A 22,872-nucleotide genomic window follows, 5' to 3' on the forward strand; every position below is an offset into this window, starting at 1 on the left:
ATAGACGTCACATAAAATCCACTAGCAGAACAGTTAACTATCTTGATGTCTGTGCTAAAACTTGAAATAAAAAAGTCAAATCGCATCTTTGCTACCAGAGACCAACCTGAACAAACTTCATGGTGCGTTCCCCGAGACAGTTTATTTAAACACATGCACATCTCTAAATCATTGCTCCATAAATATTTAAAGACGTGCAGAAAGAATATAAGTCAATATTATTCATGTTTATAATTTTATTTATGAGTATGACTTTCTAATATCCTCTTAATACGACACTTCTTGATGATCTTTTTAAGAACATTGTTTTAATTTAATTAAACGATATTATGAGAATTTCATTCTAATATGTTATGATGGTGTAAATATATTATTTTTATAATACAAAAGTGAATATATGATGATCATATGATAAGTTATAATTACATATCAAATCTTGAATTTGTTAAAACGTTAAATAGACATAATAGAAATGTCTATATAGAAATTTCTCCCTTTCAAATTGAGCAATTTTTTTATTGGTGAGAAAAAGATTCGAACAAACTCTTTGATAAGAAAATACATGCACCGAGCATTGAGCTAAATATACTTAGTTGTAGATATACCCTTTCCATAAACCTCATAACTAGCATGATTATCCAGTACTTTTCCCACACAATAAAATATTGAACCATCATAAGAGATCACAATTATCATTTAAATATGATAGTTCAGTGTCAAAAACCCTTAAGGGTTTTATATACACAAGGATCTTGAGATCACTCAAAGCTTCAAACCCCTCCAGACAAAATGGTTCTCTACACTCAAAATCTATTGTCACTTTTCTACAGTTGAAATTAACAAGAACAAATCAGAATAAAAAAAAAATAAAACAAATATGAAATGTTTGTAAAACAAGTTTTACCTCCAAACACAATGACAAAAGACAACTTTTCCTTCTAACTTGCTTCTTCTAAAACTAAGCCAGACATGAGAGCAACTTTAAGCGCAACTAGGCTATAGCTTCAGTGTATGAGATAACAGATGCCAAATCATGGTAGCTTTTGTTCACTGGACGGCTACATCCAAGCTGTTTGTCCTTCATCATAACACTCATGGTTCATCAGTGAGCTGCACATTGAATCCGTGCTTTATGTCTGTAAAATTCAAGCAACCAAAACATTGCTCAGGATTAATGGCCAAAAACAACACATTGTTTAGGTTTCCAACATCATGGGCCCCATGCAAACAAAGAACTATACAAAAACTTTGTTCATGTTGTTGTTGAGCTGAAGATTGAGAAAAAAAGAAAGTCTATGCTTCCACCCCTTAACAGAACCATATATTAAACATGCAGGAAAACTACCTAAGGATGAAACTTAGTTCACACCATGGTAACAAGCTGTACAACATCATAATTCCTTAATAAACATATATAACACTCCCGAAATTAATCATTTAAGAGTGCACTTCATTCAACCCCTCAAGCCCAAAAAGCTGATATAAGAATGTATGCATTTGTCCATGTCTTCATTCTCATGATATTCTAACAAAAGTCAAATCAACAATTTTATGATGCTACAAGTCAATAGCATTATCACAGATTAATTATGACAGACATTCCAGTTTCTTATTCTAACATAAGCAAACAACAAAAGATAGCCAAACACTCTTCACACGTTCTTCTGGTCTTCGTATTGCTTGCTTTTGTGGAAGATATTTTTGGCTGCTATAGAGCTCAGGAAACAAACTTGCCTTCTTTTTTTCTTTAGACTTTTTATGATTATTATACCATTCTGTCCTATCTTTTCCTTGAAAGCCACAATTCATCACTTTTTTTAGTCTTAATCTATTCTTCTGGACTAAAAACAGAAAATTGAAACATTTCCCATTGACACATGACCATTCAAATTTAATCCCCAGCCCATGTCTCCCAAATCAAAGTTTCATTACAAGAAAAAAGAAAAGATTACAGTATTGGCTTAATATATAACAAGAAAATGTCTGCTTAGTTGTTTTCGAAATTAAGAACTATTTTTATAAATCAAATATAATTATATTATATATATCAGTTTTATAATACATAAATAACTTCATATGGTCAACCAACAAGCCAAAGCTTAGCAAACTAGCTTTTGTCTGGGGCGTAGGATCAACTCATTTTGCTAACAATCTCAAGTACCAAATCAAGTCAACACTTGAATGTAGCTCAACTGTATAGAAGAGCGGGTTTCTACAATATTCTAAGTTCAAGTAGGGTGGACAACAAATGTGTAAGACTTGGCCCCTCTAATAATTAAGTTGCAGGACAAATCCGAAGTTTTTGCATCCTTGCAATAAGAATAGGGTAATAATAAAATACTGGCAAACTAACCAATTTTACTGCTCAATATGTAACATGATTTATTCCCACCAGTAATATGCAAACAAAGTTTGCATCCAAAAAAAAAAATGCAAACACAGCAACTTGAAACCCTAAAAGCACTGAGATTTTTCTGTTGGCCAGAAAGGATTTTATTCCACCAATATTGGGAGAAAAAAAAAATCCATACAATGAATTATCTAAGAGGTCTTAACCAACAACAGAACCCATTCTAAGAATCTTGTGTGAGAAGTCATATAAAACAGAAATCTCTAAGATTTTAGACCAAAAACTAGGAAGTGGGTAATCCATTTCTACTCAGAATGTACATCAAGGAATATGTAGGTTAATTTTTTGAAAAGCACAATCCCTCTTTGACTGGTTTGCCACCCAATCTGCAGCCATATTAGCTAAAAGCATTGATCATTTAGTTACACATAACCAATAGAATTTAAAAAATTTAATTAAGGGATAAAGAACAAATTCTTCTAAACTATTTTATCCTTCTGGATTTTATAGGTTTTCATTTCATTCAGAGGCTATATAACTTTTGAGACTGCGGTGGGCAAATACTGTATTTCCTATAACGATAAAAATGTTTTGGGTAGGAAGGGAAAAAAGATATGCTCATAGCCAATAGAATGCTTATATAAGCCGTCACTTGATTTTGTAAAGATCTGTTCCTCAATGAATCTCAAAATCTGTTTATCAATAATCATAATGGCAAAGTTGTTGACATAGAAGAGCTTGCATGGCATCTTAAAATGATGCAATGGAAACATAGAATAGCGGAAATTGAGAATGTATTAGCAGGAGAGTCTAAATTGCAACCTCCTCTTTTGAAGGGGATAAAGGAGGTATGTCTATGAAGTGGGCTATGCCCCAACAACTGCAAGATAACTGTTAAATGATGATATGTTGATATCATATTGCTATGTAGTGAACAGGGCCCCCACCCCTCCTTTTCAGCAACCAAAACAGGAATATAAACAGATTTCCTTCTTTCAATTATAATTATTGTTTGTTACTGTTTAGTTGGTCACAGATGCAAGAACACTAAACATGTCAAAGTTTTATAAAGCATTAAAATATTCAATTTTACCTTTCATTGAGGGTTTTTCATATTTATCTTTCCTCTCATCTTCATTCTTCCATTCGCTATCATCATCATCATCGTCACCCATTTCATCCCTTCCATCATTTCCAATATCACTTTCACTAGCTGTCTCCCATTCAGAGTCATCAGTATCCTGGCCATACATGTCACCTGCATCACCCTCACAATGCACACCCCCCAGTTTGATAGCTGCCTCTCTAAATAACCAAGCTGCACGCATCTGCTTCTTGACTAGCCGTTCGGCATAGTCAGGAACCTTATTTTGCCTCACTGAAAGATCAGGGTCATTTGACTGGGAGCATTCGTTTATGAAGAGAATGGCGTCTAGCAAGCTCTCTTTAGCTAAACCGAGCATGTCATAAGCCTGAGCTCTTCTCCATAGGCTTTTGGCATGACGATTAAGTGGGTTGTGAAGACATAATGCACGTGAAGCATCACTAATGGCTGCCGATGGTTGCTGCAATAGAAGATGACACTGAGCTCGATTACTGTAGAGAACAACTCTCTCTTTCTTGGATCTCATTGGACACAATGATAGTGCTTCTGAGTATTTTGATGCAGCTCCAGATATATTTCCTGATGAGAAAAGAGAGTTTCCTTCAAGCTTGACCACTAGAGCAGCAGCCTGTTTTATATGGAGATCCTCCTTTGGCATATTCTTTTCCCACTTCAATCTCTGCCTTGAACTCAACAGTTCTTCTATCAGTTCTTTTGTGCGGTTACTGAGAGAGCTGCGTCCTGTCCCTTGAGATTGAATACATTCCTGAAGAACATTAACAATGGAATCTCCAAGCTTTTTGTGATCACCCAGAGTTGTAATCTCTGCAAGGTCTACTAGAGCAGGTACTGCCTTATCTATCACCTGTATGACAAATGAATATGAGTTCTATGGAGACTACCACAGCTATATCCCAAAGCCAAAAGTGAACAACTTAGTCGTGTGTCACATAGTTAAGTTTCTAATGGAGATAAGGCTCTCGACCAAAGGTAGTTGTATCAACATAACAAAACCTATTCTTGGACTTCATGTGGCAGCTTTAGAACTTAAAGTAAATATAAACTAAACGAATGAATGAATAATTAAAACAAACCAACATGTGGATGCTTCTTCATTTACTTAACTAGTTTCGGTACAAATGCTCAGGCTTTCTATATGTCAGGAATCAAGATATTTTTTATATCTGATAAATGACAAAAAAACAAAATGAGGGCATAAGTCTGAGTACCTTGACTGCATTACAAGAGACTTTACTCAAAAAGGAGGAAGTCAAGGTCAAGCAAGATCACAAGAAAGTATCACATCTCCCAGACACCTTTAGTTTGAGTTCAAGACATATGTCCCACATTGAAAAAAGAAAGGAGCATTCCCCAAATGTTTCAGAATTTTAAATGAAATTTTGATCAAAAGCAATCTACATGGCTGCATGGCTTATTAGATGATAATATAATTCTTCAATAGAATATATATGAAGATGAACAGCAAATGTTGGTGGATATGGCAAAGAAAATATCATCCTGGTACTCATATAATACCTCTTAAAGTTATTGAGTCCAAACTCCCTCTTCCCCAACTTAACCATCCAAAAAATAAAAAGGTGAAATGGAATTCAAATAAATTAAGAAAGTATGCATGCTCAATGATTTTGATTAGATTCCATTGAAGAAATAGAGTCTGTTGTTACAGAAGATGGGCACTGCAAAAGAGAGACTCAGTCACAAAATGTGGTCATAATGGGAAAAGACAACCCAAAAGGTATCAGAGACCCCAGGCCTTCTACACCAATATGGAATTTTCATTAAATTTTATCACCCAGATATTAGAGGAATATACCTTAAGACATGTGCTTGGATCTTGAAGCAACCAAAGAAGACAATCAATAGCCATATACTGCCAATCATCTGATGAGCGAGCAATATTACACAAAGCTTCGATAATGCCAGGACAGCTAGCAACAGGTCCCCTACCAAGCTTATGATGACAGATGGTTCTTAACAAACCAATACCAGCTGGTGAGTTTTCATTAACAAGTCCACCCCACATTCCTGGTAGTTTTACAAGAAATTCAGGTTTGCATATGGTGGGAAGAAACTCAGGCTTAAAAGCAAAGCAATTAATGAGTTGAAGGGACCAACATTGCAGCTGACTGGCCCATTCTTCAGCCTTCCTTGACTCCATTTCAACACCACCCATACCACGAGTAAGCAAATCACAGTGATAACTTAGCCTCCTATCAACATATTGATAAAAGTGAGAGTAAACTATTTCCAGTGAACTTATTGCCAGCTGAATGGAGACCTCAAGAATTTCTCCATGACTTGCTACAGCAGGAAAAGTGCTTGTATATGTAGCCAAGTGTCCTAGAGCTCGCACTGCCACTCTTTGTTCAACCCAAGTCAACCTCCCTCTCAAAAGCTCAACCAAGGGAGGAATTACACTAGCATGCACAGCAGTTTCAGCGAACTCTTCGATGTTCATGGTGTAGGATCCAATAATATGTGCGGCATAATAAGGAATATATATGTTTTGGTCATGAGAAAGCCAGCGGCGATTTTTGAGACCCTTCCATATTAGTGCAGCCATGCACTCAAAGATCCCCAACTCAATGAATTCAGGATCATTAGGATGTGCCATGGCAGTATTCCAAAGGCCACTGATAGGTAGAACTTGACCATCATCATCTTGTGAAGGAAGATCTCTAAAGAATTTCAGAATACTGGCTCTGCGCTTACTGGGATTTCCTTCCTTCATGACACAGAAAAAGCACCCTGGGTATGGACAATCCGGAGATACTTTATCCATGTTCAGATTGTTATCTGCATAAGATTCATATGGCACCAAGTAGATTTCTCACCACATGGGAAATCATATAAGAAAGCCTCAACACTGCATAACAATGATGATTTAGATCAGCATCTAGCTTGCAAAAGAAGAAATTTGTTTAAAACTATATTTTTACAGCAGTGGTAAGAAAAGAAAGGAGCTTGACTCTCTGGTAATGGCAAGTATGGATCTCTATGTTTATAACCATCATAATGAACCTAAACCATATATTTTTATTAAAAAGCAAATTCAGTACTCTCTTATCAATCACCAAACAAATCCAGTGCTCTCCGATCTCATTTATGCAAGCTGATAAAGTTGCAAAAAATCCAGAATTACTCATTATTTCTACATATTACTCTAAATTCTTTTGAAGTTAAAATGTTTACATTTTCAATTTATTCTTAATCAATTGCATAGCTTCTTTTTTTTCTTCTAAGTACACGTGAAAGTCCATTGAGCTTGAGCTACAAAAAAGGTGGTAGCCATTTCCCATCACAAAAACACCATTCTCCCAACCCCAAGATTCAAACATGAGACCTCTAGGTTAAAGTTTTAAATTCTAACAGTTTACAGTGTCCCCTTGGGGACCGATTGCCTAATTTCTAAATACAATCTGTCACTTTCTCTGGTTTCTACTAGATTTCATCGAACATACATCCCAACCTAAAATTCCAAAAATTAGAGGGCAATAAGCATGCAAGATATATACTTTTTTATTATATTTGACTTGTCCTTTTGCAGAGTATGTAAGCTGAAAATGACCAAAACCAGCTCCTTAGGCAAGTAGCATCTTTGACATTATATGCAAATTGACAGTGCTCTTCAAACTGAAAGAACCTTCCTAGTCAAATCCAAATTCAAGTGAAGAAAACAAGACTAAAAAAAAGCTAAACAAAAACCCTCAATATTGCATGGAAAAAATATTTATTTTCTTTTCACTCGTTTACCTTTACGTATACTATTATGCCTATGAAGTATAACATTTAAGCATCTGTATCCACTTCGAATACCAACGAAAAGAAGACTAAAAATAATCGAACAAAGTCAAAATAATTCCATTACTTCCCTAATGTCTAAGCCAAAAAATGATAATGCTGCAAAATTATTTCAATCTTAGTTTACAAGGATATTAAGACAAAGTAATAACTTAATTGAAATATATATAAACTCTCAAGCACAAAATGAGCATCATGGCATGAACAAACAAAGAGCATGGCTTATTCTGATCTCAGCTACCACATTCTGCGATGAATTGGATCTAAAGTGCAATGCTTTAATTAACAAAATTAATCACATCAAGTTCTTAATTAAGATCCAAAATTCTCATTTTAAAAAAATAAAAGAAAAAGCACTCACAAAATCAAACAATCCAGTGAAGAAAACAAAACCCAGAACCTATTATTTCCCTCCAAACCTTTGCTTTGATGCTTATATGAACAGTAGAATATAAACTTGAGTTTTAGAAGGGAAAAAAAATCCGAACTTTTATAAAAAGAAAACCCAGTAATAAATAGTCAAAAAAACAAAGAAAGATGATACCTTGAAAGAATCAGTGTCTGCTAAAAACACAAAAAGGAAAAGGCTTTTTCTTTTATTTTTCTGTGGTAGAGCTTTCAGTTCTTTGCTCAAAATGTGAACTTTGAAGAAGCAAGGCAGAGAGAGAGAGAGAGAGAGAGAGAGAGATTATTGTAGCTGAAACTAAGAGGTACTTTTGTTCTCGTTTTTTCTTTTTTTTCCTTCTTCTTCTCCTTATGTCTTCTTTTGGGTTTGGATTCTGACAGCGAAGTGAAGAAGATCTTGCTCCTGTAAGGAAAGCTTGAAAATGAAAATTAAAAGTAAAGAGGACCAACACTGTTTTAATGCAATAGAGAAAATCCATTTTTATAACTAAAAATTATTCAATTCCACGTGCGATTGTGTCCTCACGCGCTGTGGGAACCACTGAAAGCAGCACTTAAGAGGGGTTTGATTGGGTGGTGGGTGAGGTAGCAGCGGTATAGCGCGTGGGGAAATTATATGGAAAGGGTGTCCGTTTTTTAAATGGGCCAGGCCTTATTTCCTTTGGTTGTATTATTATTGCGGTTTTTTTCCTCTTTAGTTGTGGGCTATGGTCCCATGCTCTAACACGCCTGTCTCTGTTCTTTCTCACCGTTTTGAAAATATGGGGGGAAGTGAAATTACTCCAAGAGTCCCTGCTACTCCTATTTTCATAACGTTCACCCCATACTCTTCTCCCGTACAATCCTTGTTGAAAAAGAATTATCCACGGTAAAAAATTCCCGAATTTTACAGGCATAAGTTTATAGAAATACCATATATCTATTAAATTATAAAAAAAATTAAATTAACATAAGAACTTAAACTCATATGATAATAAATAATTAAGCTTTCAATCTAATTGTGGTAATTTAAAAATCTTGTATTTGGCTCAGAGGAAAAAAATCAAGTTTTTATTACTTTTTGTCATATAGTTTAAAACTCAATAAATTTTTAGAATGTAAAAAAAAACATTTTTTTATAAGAAGTATATATACTAAAAGGTTCTTACTTATAAATGAATTAACAATTATCAAGATAATTCTTATGATTTGATCAGTTTTACTTTTACGAAGCATCAATTTTTATTTTTCTATTAGGGAATGTTTGATATGATGTAAAAGGAAGACATTCTTTGCAATTTAAATGGCTGCAATCAATTAATAACATTTGGTTGAGTTTAGAAGGATGTGATGTGCTTACAATTATAATCATGTTATAATAAGAGAAGCCAATGTTATTCCTTTTTCGCATTAAGGGAAAGTAACTTTCTATCTATCTTCAAAAGGAAAGTTGCATAATTTTTCTTTTCCAAATTAACCTCCTCTTCTTCATGCCTAATTCATTTTCTTCCTTCTTGTCTTCATCTCCTTCTTTCTTCTTGCCTTTTTCTCCTTCTTCTCACCTTGCTTTATTCTCTTTCTTCTTACTGTTCGTATGAAAATAGCCTGTCACCAACACATTTGGATTAAATTTCACCACCAAATTTAAAAAGTAGAGAGATTAGGACTTTGGATTTTATGAAATCTTAATTCAAATTTTCAAGAAATTTGAAAGTGTTTTGAGAAAAATTTATGCTTTTGATGTCAAAAATTGAAAAAGAAATACTTAAATGGTTCAGAATCAATAACATTTATTAAGAAATTGAGAAGATTTGAGAGGGAAAGATTTAGTGCAAGCCTCAGGAATGTTTAAAATTAAATATCTATCGATAGATTACGTTCAAACTTTTAACAATTATTACTTATCTATTGATAAATAGTATAATCTATCGATAGATAATATGATCTATCGTTAAAATTATCTATTTGTCGATAGATTTGTTTTTGGATAATTTTTTTATTTTTAATTTTTATAAGTTTAAGGTGAAAATAAATATTTAATAATTTTATATATTTTAATATTTAAATAATTAATATAAAAATATTATGTTATTTTTTAATGTTATTATTTTAATTATTTAAAATTGAAAAGTAAAATTTTATATTAAAAATTATAAATTTATTTAACTTATATGTTTTTTTATATATAAAGGTAATTTTATCAATTTATATTATATTATCAGTAAAATGTTTACAAACTAAATACTACAGTGTAATTCTCTCAGCAATCATATTTTCTATAATCATTATTTTTCCTTATTATATTAAACGCTGTAAAATTATATTTTCAACAATCATATACTCAGCAATCACATTTTTAGTAATATATTAAACGCAACCTTAGTTTATACACTTGGGTTACTTAACGAAAAGTAAAATTCACTCTCCACACAAACACCTAGCATAATGCTGGAATCATGTTTCTTACTTACATGTTAGTGGAGGGTTTTCTGGAAAAGTTAAACTAGGTTCAATGCATTTTACAACTTGTTTTGTGAACATCTTTTTGCATTAAAATCTTGATGGAATCATTATGTGGGCGAAAACATCATTGAACTTTGCTTTGATGCACCTCCTAAATGAAATATTAGGCAATGCAAATGTCCTTTTCTGATCCTCATATGTAGAAAAAAAATATGTAATTACTGGTTTAAATATTATATGTATCTAACCCTAATAAAATTTTTAAAAGCCTTTCATCTGGTTTTGTTTTTTGGGTGGTAAAAATCTGAAATTTAAGATTCCAAATCAAATTGTCTGTAGAATGCCCAACATTGATAGAGACATGTTATTTTGATATCTCAAGAGTACTACTGCTATCCCCACCAAATATATATATTTCATTTCATGTTCAACATTGCAATTCATCCTTTAGATATTGTTGGCTTTTTGTACTTTTTTTACAAACATTCTATTTCATGGCAAGTTATTGAGTTATATATACATACTGGTAAATTATAAATCATATATATATATATATATATAAAAGCTTTTCAAGCAGGAGATGGATTGAACGAATTAGGATTGTTGCTTTTGACTCCAAGAAAAGAGATGGCTAGGCAGTGGCATCCAACCCCATGACATAGACAACTCAGCTTATCGATTTTTTTTGGATCTACCACCTTTCACTACATGTCCCATGCACAATTATGGCTCAAAAAATAAGACTGCTAACACTGCTGAACATGAACAATATTTGCACATGGATCTCACGAGTTTGTTTTCTAACTTTCTTTTTTCTTTTTATGTATAAATGTTGAGGTTCGAGGAAGGGGTTACTTGGGTTCGGACCCGAACTTAAACATGTCTTACAGAAGGTTCCTAGTGCCACAAATGCCAAGTAGTATACTGAAAAGCATGAAATATATTTGGTTTGTTCATATACAACTCATGTTGGGAAAAACTTTATTAATGATATATTTTGTGGAAATTGGATATATCTCCAATTTGCTAAAAGGATTTTTTTTTCTGTTCTACAATAAATAAATCACATGCTAGATATTTTTGATGATGTAACATTTACTAATAAAAATTAATTGAACCTTTTTGAGTAGATTGGAAAGTGCTTAAACCTAATTTATTGTTGAGGCTTTGACACCATGTATATCTTTAGCATACATGAGGAAATCGAGACTCTTCTCATCGTTTAATCTTTTTAATTCAAATGGTACAAGATTTTTGTGAAATAATTTGCGTTCATAATGCAAATCTGAGAAGAGAGTGCCCTAACAGTGAATCCATCATACTAATAATTTATCCCTAAAGTTACCATATAGCAAAAATTAAGGCATCGGCATTGATATCATGGTTCATTCTTGTGTCCATCTCTTTTACATGCAACAATGGCAAGAGCCAAGAATTAAGTTCCAAGTCAACTAGCTAGTCCAGTTCTGTATTGGTTGTCTTTGTTGTGGACCTTGAAAGCCTTGTTTCAACCTTTCTTGTAGTTGAAGAGAGCCACAAAACATTAAACCCGTCTCTTTCATTTTTTGGGTGGAAGTCTTTTTCATTTTGGGAGTTAGTGTGCAAAGCAATTAAAACAATGGCTAGGGTGCACAAGGTGGGATATGGCTTAGCTAGAAGATAAAAAAATAAATAAATTGATGGCAATTTTTGTATTGTACTTCACACGACTTTTTGGAGACAAACAGGGACCCAATGCCCATGCCCATGGATTCATATATTTGGCAAATGAATTTGAAATTGGAATTGGATTTGTGTTGGAGAATTTCTCTCTTTGTTTTTGTTTGTATGTATGAGAGAGAGAGAGAGAAGGTGACTTTTCTAAAGTTTCAAAATTCCATTTCTTCGTATTTGTAGCTTCCTTTTGGAGTTGTCATTTCTCACGTTCTTTTTCTTTTTTGGGTCATTACGCCATTTTCACTAATGTTCACTCGACCAATTAATATTTGTGTGGACTGAACGGTGAACAATTTTGATAATTTATCACAATTTATTTAATATAAATATAAAAAAAAAACAAAAATTTTGACAAACAGAAAAGTAATTATCTTACATGAATAGTTTAGATAAAATTTACCGGTCATTTGAATTATATGTTTGATTTTATTTGATTTGATCCAAAGATTATAAATATGATGCGAAGATTATCAAAGACATTAAATCGAATATTCTAAAAAAAAAGAATTTTAGTCAAAATTTAATATATTTTTATACTTTTTTTTTCACAAAGATGTACCTATACTTTGTAAAAGAGAAAGATAATATAAAATTAACCATTTGAGTCCATGTAAATTTTTATTTTAGCGTAGTACACTCTTTTTTTAATAAAATTGTTCATTGCATGTTAAAAACTTTTAAGAGAATTATAAATATTAAATTTGTATCTTCATGATATTTCAATTAGATATTCATACGTGTATGTACCCATATGCATATATGTAACATGTGTGCTATTCGATTATAAGTGACTATTCGTATGTATGTTTATAAACATACAAACAAAAGAACATTAGTCGATGTCCTTCAAACAAAATGAAACAACATTCTCACCTTTGCAGAAAACCCTAGTTCTTCCAAGATTATTCCATTTAGTTACTAATTTTATTTTCAAAAGAAATAGTTACTATTTTGTTTAAAAGAGAACGCAGAAAATATATATTATAATAGAAGCAATATTTGCAATATTAATTAATTTAAAATTAAAAAAAGGTTCATTTTGACCCAAAAGCAAAATTGAAAATATACTAGTAACATTTTCGCTAACATCCTTTGAAATATTTTGCAGATGACCATAACCTAACCCTGCTGGCTGAATTTGCTGCATTTAAACCCAAAAGCAAATTCATCCGGACCCATTTTACGGGGGCTACTTGCATTCTAGCCAGCCGTCTGAGATAGAAGAAACAGCAGTTTTTGGGCCACAGCCGGTTAATAAATTCATAGATTACAATACGTATATCATATAGAAGAATATTGTTTATCCTGGAAGTTATAAATACTCTCCCAACCAGATTAGGTATAAAATAAAAGCAGCATAAAATTTTGTAACCAGTTTGTAGAGCTCTGCCCTCATGGTTAATCAATGATCATAATCCTTGGAGGATATAAATCATCAATCTCTGCCAAAAATGCCAACTACTTCGGCCGTGAATACAAATGACATTCATTAATGTTTACCAGTCATATGTATATGCGCAATAAATTCTAATTAAAGTGATCCTAAATCTGGATTGAATGAGGGCAGATGATTGGTCTTTAAATTTTTGCTCCTTAAAGAAAAGTTAGAACATGATGACATAGTGAGATCAAAATCTTACTGGTTTGATTGCCTATGTAGTAATAATGTTATATAAGTTCTATAATCCCATCCTAAGTTTATACGTTGTATAGGGTTGAATAAATTCTTGTACAGATGAAGTTCATGAATGGTGCCACCTTATTGAAATGAATCTTCCTAGGCTGGAGATCATACTTAATGTAGGAACCCAATCAAATCTGAACTCTTTACATTACAACGAGATGTACACAGGGTTTTACGAGAATTAGGGTTAAAACTCCAGTACTACAAGTGGATAGCAAATTACTTCAGTACTGTAATGATTATTCATGTTCTAACTCATATCTAATTCATGCCATTCAACAACTATTTCAGCATCAATGGGACATTAGAATGCGGCCTATTTTTAGAAAAGGAAATACTCTAGCTGACTACATGGCTCATAAGGGTTTCCATATAGAAGATGACTATGTATTTTATAATATTTTACCACTAAATATTAATAATTTACCGATGAAGGATGTGTTGCAATATGTTTCTCTCACTTGATTAAAATTTAATAAAACTTTCTTTTACAAAGAAAATGAAATTTATGAAATGAAAGATATTATCTCCTATTACAAATTAAAGATTACGTATATCATAAAATTGAAAGAAAAAGGGGGACAATTTACAATTTAAGAGTTAGAAAATTGTAACTCATATTTAAATTTGGTTTGAGAAAAAGGCCATTTGAACTCTTTAGGGCCAGGCTTGGAAAACAGATTAGGCTCGGCCAACATTTCAAACGGGCTTGAACCAAGTTTTGAAGACTTAAGCTCAGCCCGAACACTAATTCATTTCTTTTGACCATAGAATATGAAAATATATTACGCAGGTCTAGGTTTGAATAAATTCCAATTTCTCCTTACTTTACATGTTACTTGTAATGTTTTACTAGACTTTTCAGATTAATGGATAGATATTTTTAATTCTTGATTGGATCAAATAAGCTTATGGCAGAAGGGCCTGGCACGGTTGAATTTCTAGTGTTAAAAATAGCACTAAGGTTGTCGAAAGCCTGTGAGGCCCAAATTAGTTACCTTTTATATTTCTTCTTTTTTCTTTCTTATTTAATTATTTATTTCCTATTTGCTAACTTAATTTAAAGAAGTTTAAATTAACTTCCTGAGGTTCTACTAAGAAATCTAACTTGTAAAATCAACATCCATAAATCAATAAAGCTCAAAAAAAATATCAATAACATGTAAAAAGTTAATTATATTAAAAATGGGTATTTAGATAAAGTATTTAAACTTAATCAAATTATTTCAAAACTTTTATTCCTGACCTATATTTAATAAAATCTTTCAATCTATCATTTTGGATGTTCTTGTTATCTAATCATTTTTAAGAGGGAACCTTATAAAATTGACCTAAAATTCTTTAAATTTGAGTTGTTAACCAAAGCAACTATTTACAACCAAGTTTATCGGTTAATTTGGCAGGATTGGGCTCCTTAATTTCCATTTGTAAACATCAACTGGAAAGACTGGTTGAAGGTAGAATTAGAGTTTCAACAACCAAAAATTGAACTTAAATTTCAATGCGAACAACTGAAAATTGTGAGTGCTTATCAGTTACCAGGCTTAAGGAACAAAACGCTGAGATTTGAGAATATCCTTTGCAAACGTAAAAAATAAATTGAACAGCTTATTTGTGATATTTCGTTAACAGTTGTTGATATCTAAACCCCATGACTAACATAATTCAATTCTACCTTTTTTAACACAATTTTTGTAGGAGTAGTGTGGGCCTTGTCACTCTTTTCCTGAATTTTTCTAGCCTTTCGGTTTGCCATATTGGAACGATTTGACTGCAAACTTGTTAGGATGGCATTTCTTGACTCTTGCCAGAGTTAACGGAAATAACTAATGGGTATTTAATTTCCTATTGATACTGGGCTTCTCTTCTCTGTTAAGGTTTCAAAGAAACTGGGACTCAAGTTTAATTTTTCAATAAGAAAATTGTTAAAACAAGTGTGAAAAAAGAAAAAGAAAAAGAAAAAGAAAACAACTTTTAGTCATTCTCTTAATTTCAGGCATCCTCCAAATTGCTTAAGAAAATGGTAATATCTGAAGATGGATAGTCGTGATATGATATTTTGGAAGAGTCTACGCACCTGGAAAATGGGAATTAACTAATACAACCACCACTTTGAAATGAGACAGAAAAAGAAGAAGAAGAAGAAGAGGAAGGCGAAAAATCTGGCAGATATGTCGCTGCCTAACCCACAATGGACTTTGAATTTGGAGAATGTTTCAAACACGGGTAGATTTAATTGTTCCCATAACTAAACCCTACTTTCGAATGCTCGAAAATATGGTGCTGCACTTTCGCTATAGCACCTACTCCACTTTGAAAGGATATTTATGCACCCGATACAATAGTTTCTTTTGGGTTATGCTTTTCTATCTTATTCTTTCATCTCTAACTCTTTGACATAAGTATGATTGTGGATATAAGCTGCTGTTAAATTAACTTTAAATATGTATTAAGAAGACTAATTTATTGTAAGCCAATGATTTGTTAATTGACCTAAACAACAGCTTTAACATTCTTTTCATGTTAAGATTTAAAATTAGTATTTATTTTTCATTCTCTGCAATATTTTCCATATAAATTTATTTATATTTATATAAACCATTAAATTGAAGCTAGCATTTATCAATGAAAAAAGAAAGATCAATGTCTTTATCATTCAAATTTATTGAAAAAGAATCTTAGCGTTGATATTTGACACATCTCACTGATGTGAGGAAAAACAATTTCTTTGTCTTCTGTATTTCCTCTGTGCGTTGAAAATCAAAGAAGAAACATGTGTTTTAGTTTATAAGGATTAAAACTTTGAACTCATGTTCAAAATTAAATGGTTAAGTTTCTCACCAACCATCTTAATCGTCCTGATAATGACATTTAGTGGGACCTGTTATGTAAAGAATTTTGTCAGTTAATGGGATAAACGGTTAAGATTTCATCACCTAATTGTCTAATCATGATGAAAACAAAATCAAGTGGGGCCAGTGTTTCAGTTTACTGTGCAACTTCCTCCGTTGGAAAACTACATGTAATCTAATCGAACAGAACATACATAACTACGGTCAAGAAAAGACACGTAATCACTTTAGTGTCGGTTCTACAAAATCCCATGCAGCCACCGACACACCTAGCCATGATTTAAAGACCAAAATGACCTTGGATTTGTTCCCCTAGTTACTGTACTCCTACTCTCGGCTAGTCCCAACTCTCCGTATTAAGCACGTGTAAAATACAAAAGAGGTTCGAAAATGGACCGACATTTGAAAATAAATAAATTTTCATATTGAAATTGTTTCCGTAGATACCAATTCCTCTATCTCTTAGATGTTCCACGTACAGGTAATAAGACTGGCCTATTTAAAGAAAAAGAGAATGAAATTTAGTTGGTAATAATTCTTTATAATAATGTATATGCTCAAACATATGTTATAATGTAAGTTATAATTCAGGTCTATGTATTAATTATGCAAATTAAGGACTCTTAACACTACTCTAAATTGATTGCCCTCCATATTTGGCGCGTCCACTTTAATCTATTCTAATTTATAGGAAATTAGATTCCTCAATTTCAACTTACAATTACAGATTTGAAGGAAGCAGCCAGGGCTTCCAACCTTCCACTAACAACCCTAATCTGCAAACTTTGAGATATGTGCCATAAAATTCAAACAAAATCTAGGGTTTCCTTGTTAAAATTTATTTGGCTACAAGAAAAAAGAGAGAAATTATACGATAGAATTGAATCGGGAAATACAATTGCAAAATTCTTCTCTATTTTCAAAAGTAATTAACACCATATCTGTTTGCTTTGCTCAATGGCGTTACAATGCCCACAAGATATAACAGTGGGCTAATTACATTTCTATCTAATAAACCAGAAATTAACAAAAAAAAAAGGGAAAAAGGAAAAAAATTTAATAATTAACAAGAAAAATAGACCTTTGGAAATTTCTCAGCCAATCTCATTTATGACAACAAATTTTTATTTCTTGCTACAAATTTTAAGTGGCTGAGATTATGAGCATTATAGATTTTGGACCAACTGAATTAATAGGAATGATATAGCCTTAAAAAAGTAAGAAGTAAATTAATTTTTCTTTCCCTCTTCACCACCTTCTTCCAGGTAAGCCTTCTTTCTCCTATCAGCTCTTGCACACAGACAAATCACAAGGAAACACGCGGCGTACATCCCATGGACCTTCCAATTTGTCTTGGGCGGTTCACGCAACACCACCCTATGAAACACCGCCACGTAGTAATGCAGGCCGACAGCGAAACCCACGAAGGTCTGCCCCAGGCCCAACATCTTGGAACCCAGCCCGCACTCCGTTGAGAAAACAAGAATCAGATACATCAAAAGAAGCAACAAGTAAAGCACGTACCCAAGCGTCTGAAGCACCTGCAAACAGACGTAGGTAGACGGCGATGTGGCGTAGAAAAACTTCAATGGCTCGAGCCCAGTAATGAGGGAAGTGAGGCAAAGGATGGAGAAGTAAATCGAGAGGTAGACTTGGATGAAAATGAGGATTTTTTGTAGTGAAAAGTAGGTTTTGATGCGGTTAAAAATAAGGGAGACTAAGACTAACGGGATCAAAATGAAAGCACAAGAGATTACAGTGGCAATGGTAGGGGCATGCTTGTTTCCAACATATGGTTTGAATTGTTTCGTGATTTGTTTGTTGTATTTGGTTAAGTAAGCTTTTGAGGTTGTTGAGATTCTTTCAAGGTCTGGGATAAGGGTTTGCTGGAACTTGGTTGGGAGATCTCGGAACTCGGATACTAAATCAGAATCATCTTCTTGGTCAATCCAGCTTGGTTGGTTTTTTTGTTGTTTTGGTTTCTGGGTCGTGGGGTTTTTCTCTTTGTTTGAGTTCTTTTGGGGTTTTGAAGATTCATGGTCAGTGACTTTTCTGTCTGCCAGTGTTTTTATGGAATTGAGTTTGGTGGTTGTTTTGTTCTTGGATGGGGTAAGTTTGAGTAGATCCGAGGTTTTTTTGGTGGGCACTGAGCTGGTTTTAGAGGAGTTTGTGGCTTTCGATGTTGAGTTCAGCTTCTTTAACTGGGAGGTGGAATTGAGATTCTTCTTCAGGAGGGAAGGGGAATTGAGTTTCTTCAATTGGGAAGTGGAATTGAGCTTCTTGAGTTCAGACTTGGAAAGGGTAGAGAGTGTTGCTGCTTTTGTTGAATTGGTAGGTTTGGAAAGCTTGGTTTGGTTCTTGGTGGACAAATTCGATTTGATAAGTTTGGTTTGGTTTTTAGTGGACTGGTTTGAAGATTTGATGAGCTTGGTTTGGTTGTTCTTGGTGGACAAACTGGAGCTTTTTTTCTTTATCAGCTGTTGGTCTTCTTCTTCAAGCTCTAGCAATCTTCTTCTAGCACCAAACCGATTGGTTTGAAGCTCATGGCTCTCAATGGAGGCACAAAGGAGCATAGAAATCAATAAAAACAGAGCAAATTGAAGCAAAAGTACCTTACGGAAACTGAAGTATTCTAGTGGAGCCATTGGTGAAACCCTACGAGATATTGTCCCTGAAGATCTATTGGCGATCCAATGATTTTAAAGCCTTGGAATTGGATCTAAATTTCATGTAAGAAAAGAGGTAAAGAGAGGCAGGGAGAAGCAGACAAGAGAGAGAGAGAGAGAGAGAGAGAGAGAGAGAGAGAGGGAGGGAATTTAAAGCAAGTGAAAAGAACAGTCTTATATAGTTGTACATTAGGATGAAGTGAAGACTTTAATGGAAAGGTGGGAAGAATATGAGGTCAGTCACATGGTGCTAAAAGCCAAGCGAGGCTGCAGTAGAGTTTACTACTAACGCGGTTTTGCCCGTCCCCTAGGTGGCTACTGCCACACTACCTCAGTCCCTCACTCTCTAAGCAAAATAAAAATGTTTTAAGTAACTAAGCCATTTATTTTATTAGAAGGGAATAATCCTATTTTAATCTCATTAATTCTTCAAGTTGTGATTAATTCAATTAGCAAATGGTGTTTTTAGACTTTTACATCACAGGTCATCGTCCCATTCCATAAGTTTCTCCAAGAATGGAACATTTGACAGATTTTAGGTTCAAGTGGAAAGGAAAAAAAAACATAGTTGTTTATAATAAGCCAAGAACCAACCACCTTATCACGCCCATTATTTGGGTTGATATAATTAATTCCTGTATGAAAGGGAGAGAAATGGACAGCCAAATAACTCAACTAAATGACTACTAGTTAAGTTCTCCTCTTTTTTACTTATTTATAAGCTTTGGCTATGGGTAAGAGAAATAAATTGTACTTCGAATTGTTAATTCTAAGTCAAATTAGGGTTCATCTCAATCCTCCTCCTTGTTGAAAAAGTAGTAGCATTCTTTTACACTCATGGGGCAAAAGGGCAAAGCCTCAGAAGTTTTGCCCCAAATCCCCCCGTCAGTTGCATGAGTTTGATTTCTAAAATACTTTCAAATTTTAATTATTACTACATTGCAATCACAACCAATAAATTATTAGTATTAGCGTTTATTTTTGACCTTTCTTGGTTGACCTTTGTTTCCAATAATATAATAGCTTATACAAAAAATGAAACACCCAATAAAAAAGTTTCCAATTAAAGTTGAATTACATCAGTTCACTCTTTTTTGTGCTAGCCCATTGTAAAATTTTCAAGATTAGACGCTAAAATGAAATGGGATTTACACTCTTTAGAATTCTTGTTGAATTGCCAAATTCCAATCGAGAGTAGGTTGGACTCAGCTAGTTAGGCAGTAGGCAACATTTGATAAGGAAGTTTTAGAAAATGTCTCATATAAAAACCCTTTAAGACCACTTGCAAAAATATTCAGACTAGGAAAAGCCTCACGCTGACTCAACTACAAGATTGTTAAATGCAATTATATCTCTTCAAATCTGCATAGATATGTCAACGAAGCTCCTATAGCAATAGAAATCATTTTAGAGAAACTTCAAGTGAACAAGCTTGAATGATTCCATTCAATGCCAACTCCTTTTCTCACAGGAAAAGGCTGACATTTTTTGTGACTTCACTATAAACTAAGACAAACTTTTCTCCAAGTACAAAATGTTGTATTAATTGGCTCTTTGTTGTATCCAAATGTCGGTTTGCACCAGCATTTTGGGTAGAGTTTGATCACATCTCCACTTCATAAATATACCACCGGTCCACCAAACTCCAACCCTTGTTAAAATTTTTGGCTAGAGTTTCCTGGCTCAGGATATAGCGGCTTTTAGGTAAAAACAATGACCAAAAAAAAAGATGGAAAATGGTCTTGGAACGATGATGATTTTTTATTTTCTTAGGTGGAGACCCATAAGTGAAATGGTTGACTTGTGTGACCTGATTTGCATAAACTTCCTGCTTTCCCATCTAGGAAAATACATTGAAAAACAAGAAGCTGTAGGCTGCAGAAATGGCCGATCCCTGCAAATTAGTCCAAGTTTGTGATGTCTGAGAAAAAAAGTGGGACCACAGATTGTGAGTTTTATGAGGATCCTAGGCATGCAGCGGGTCCCATAAAAAGAGTGTGATGCCATTTGCCTGCAATAGAATACCAATATGCCTCTTGGGTCGCACAAAAATGGGGGTGCAGGAAGCTGTCTTGGCCGTCTGATCACGTTGCTATCTACTACAGGAAGAATTACGCATTGCTCTGATGCTCTCGCACGTCAAATTTCACCATGTGCCTGTGCTTGTGCCACCATGGCACCATGGTCTATTTGAGATTTGAAGAATCTAAAGGGACTGATGAAGTTAATAGAGAAAAATCCCAGATGAGCTTTATTTAAATTTACTATTCAGAATTGTCTTTTTCGTTCTCAGGGCGATGATAAGTTAAATCATCTTGTATTTCTGAGCCAGCAGTTAAAAAAGGGCACCAAATCATTGCCCAACCCTTTTACTTTACTGTAAAACTGTCAATTTTTGTGTACCTTAAGCTCATAGACATGATTTAGAAAGCTGATGTTGTCCTCAATTGACATTTTAATCAATACTGAAAACTACTTTTAGCAGGCTCAGTGTTTTCTCTTTTTTGCTAAAACTATTTTATTTTTTTAAAATTATTTGGTTTCTTAATAGTTAATCTCAAGAGGGAGGGAGGGAGGGAGGGAGAGAGGGGGCGGGGGGAATATTAACTAACTGTTATTGCTCCTCTTAATCCCTCTTTCCAATATGAAATATGGAACATAATGAGGGAAAATTTTTAATTTTATCCTTGTATTGCAAGTGTACAATAATAGCCATGTCAATTGTGACTGATCAAGCAGTTAGGCAGTGAATGATTAGATATACATCAGGTTTTAGGTTTTAAGTTATAGTATTACTCTTTTTGCATAAAAAGGTTACAATCATGCATCTATAATAATTCTGTAGATTAATTTCATTTCAAATTAATATGGACCCATTTTGATTTATGGTGTTTTATTAGTTCTTACTTATACCAAGCTTCCAATGTGAGTGTTTTTCCATAAAAGTTTGCATTTCTGAATCTTGTTAAAGAGTAGATTCATTGCCATTCACATTCAATGGTGGGTCAATCCCTTTCCTCAGAATCTATCGGTGACATGTCTTTGTCACATAAACAAAGGTGATATTTTTAGACTTTATCTGCTTATATCAAATCAGTCATAATCATTGGAGGAGATGAGGATATGCTACAAGACTTCAGCTAGCTAGCTGTTAGTCACTAAATTCTGTGCATGACATTGAATCATCTTTTCTTTTCATTCTTTTTTTCTTTTCTGGTGCTTCCACTCCTGTTATCTCCCAACACCAACAATCCAAGCTTGGCAACGAAAAAACCTAAAGATTTTTTGCTTTACAAATAACTGTCACATGAAAGAAGATAACAGCTATGTGCAAAGGCCATGAAGGGGAAAAGGATAACAGCTACTTTCTCATGTCTTTATTAAAGTCATGCATTCCTTATTCAATATCTGGCCATCTTTCCATGTGCTGTTGGATCCAATGTCTTCCCCCACGCAGCTACTTCCTATTAAAGACCATGAATTTCTGCTCCCTTGCCTTTTTTTTTTTTTAATCTTCAAGAAAGAGACGCTATTTAATAATGAAAAATGGCCTTAATACACATTGTCAATTGGTTGGCTTAAAACTACAGCGTTTTCTAATAATAAAAAGGAGCATTTCCATTAAAGCAAATAATGACAGTCTCAATTACAGCTTTCACATTACACCTCGAAAGAAGCTGAAAACGGAGTCAAACGCCAGCGCGACATTAAATCATGGAGCAAAGTACTAGACAGCCGTCAAGATTTATGTACGACTCCGCCAACCGACACTGGTTCGTCAAAGTGTTTCTACATTTTTAGGGCTTAAGGACTCTCAACCTCAAAGTAAA

The 22,872-nt window shown here is 33.7% G+C and overlaps 2 protein-coding genes across 3 annotated transcripts; both read right to left on the reverse strand.

Annotated features, from left to right (window-relative positions):
• Nucleotides 1-665: 665 nt before the first annotated feature.
• On the reverse strand, nucleotides 666-8,120 carry LOC110409552 (ARM-repeat/Tetratricopeptide repeat (TPR)-like protein). 2 transcript variants are annotated; one of them, XM_021418928.1, is made up of 4 exons: nucleotides 7,822-8,120; nucleotides 5,290-6,342; nucleotides 3,444-4,320; nucleotides 666-1,136 (listed from the first exon to the last, which is right to left on the reverse strand). In XM_021418928.1, exons 2-4 carry the CDS (start codon nucleotides 6,256-6,258, stop codon nucleotides 1,093-1,095), a joined length of 1,890 nt encoding a protein of 629 aa, XP_021274603.1. In that variant the 5' UTR covers nucleotides 6,259-6,342; nucleotides 7,822-8,120; the 3' UTR covers nucleotides 666-1,092. The 2 variants fall into 2 exon arrangements, with proteins under 2 accessions (XP_021274603.1, XP_021274604.1); XM_021418929.2 differs by lacking the exon at nucleotides 7,822-8,120 and adding an exon at nucleotides 6,992-7,096.
• Nucleotides 8,121-17,234: 9,114 nt separating this feature from the next.
• On the reverse strand, nucleotides 17,235-19,199 carry LOC110409036 (cell wall integrity/stress response component-like protein). Its single transcript, XM_021418251.2, has one exon. The coding sequence runs from the start codon at nucleotides 19,019-19,021 to the stop codon at nucleotides 17,606-17,608; it is 1,416 nt and encodes a 471-aa protein (XP_021273926.1). The 5' UTR covers nucleotides 19,022-19,199; the 3' UTR covers nucleotides 17,235-17,605.
• Nucleotides 19,200-22,872: the final 3,673 nt, after the last annotated feature.

This window comes from Theobroma umbraticum, unplaced genomic scaffold (genome assembly GCF_002168275.2).
Source record: "Theobroma umbraticum cultivar Fairchild unplaced genomic scaffold, ASM216827v3 scaffold_44.0, whole genome shotgun sequence".
Classification (NCBI taxonomy): domain Eukaryota; kingdom Viridiplantae; phylum Streptophyta; class Magnoliopsida; order Malvales; family Malvaceae; genus Theobroma; species Theobroma umbraticum.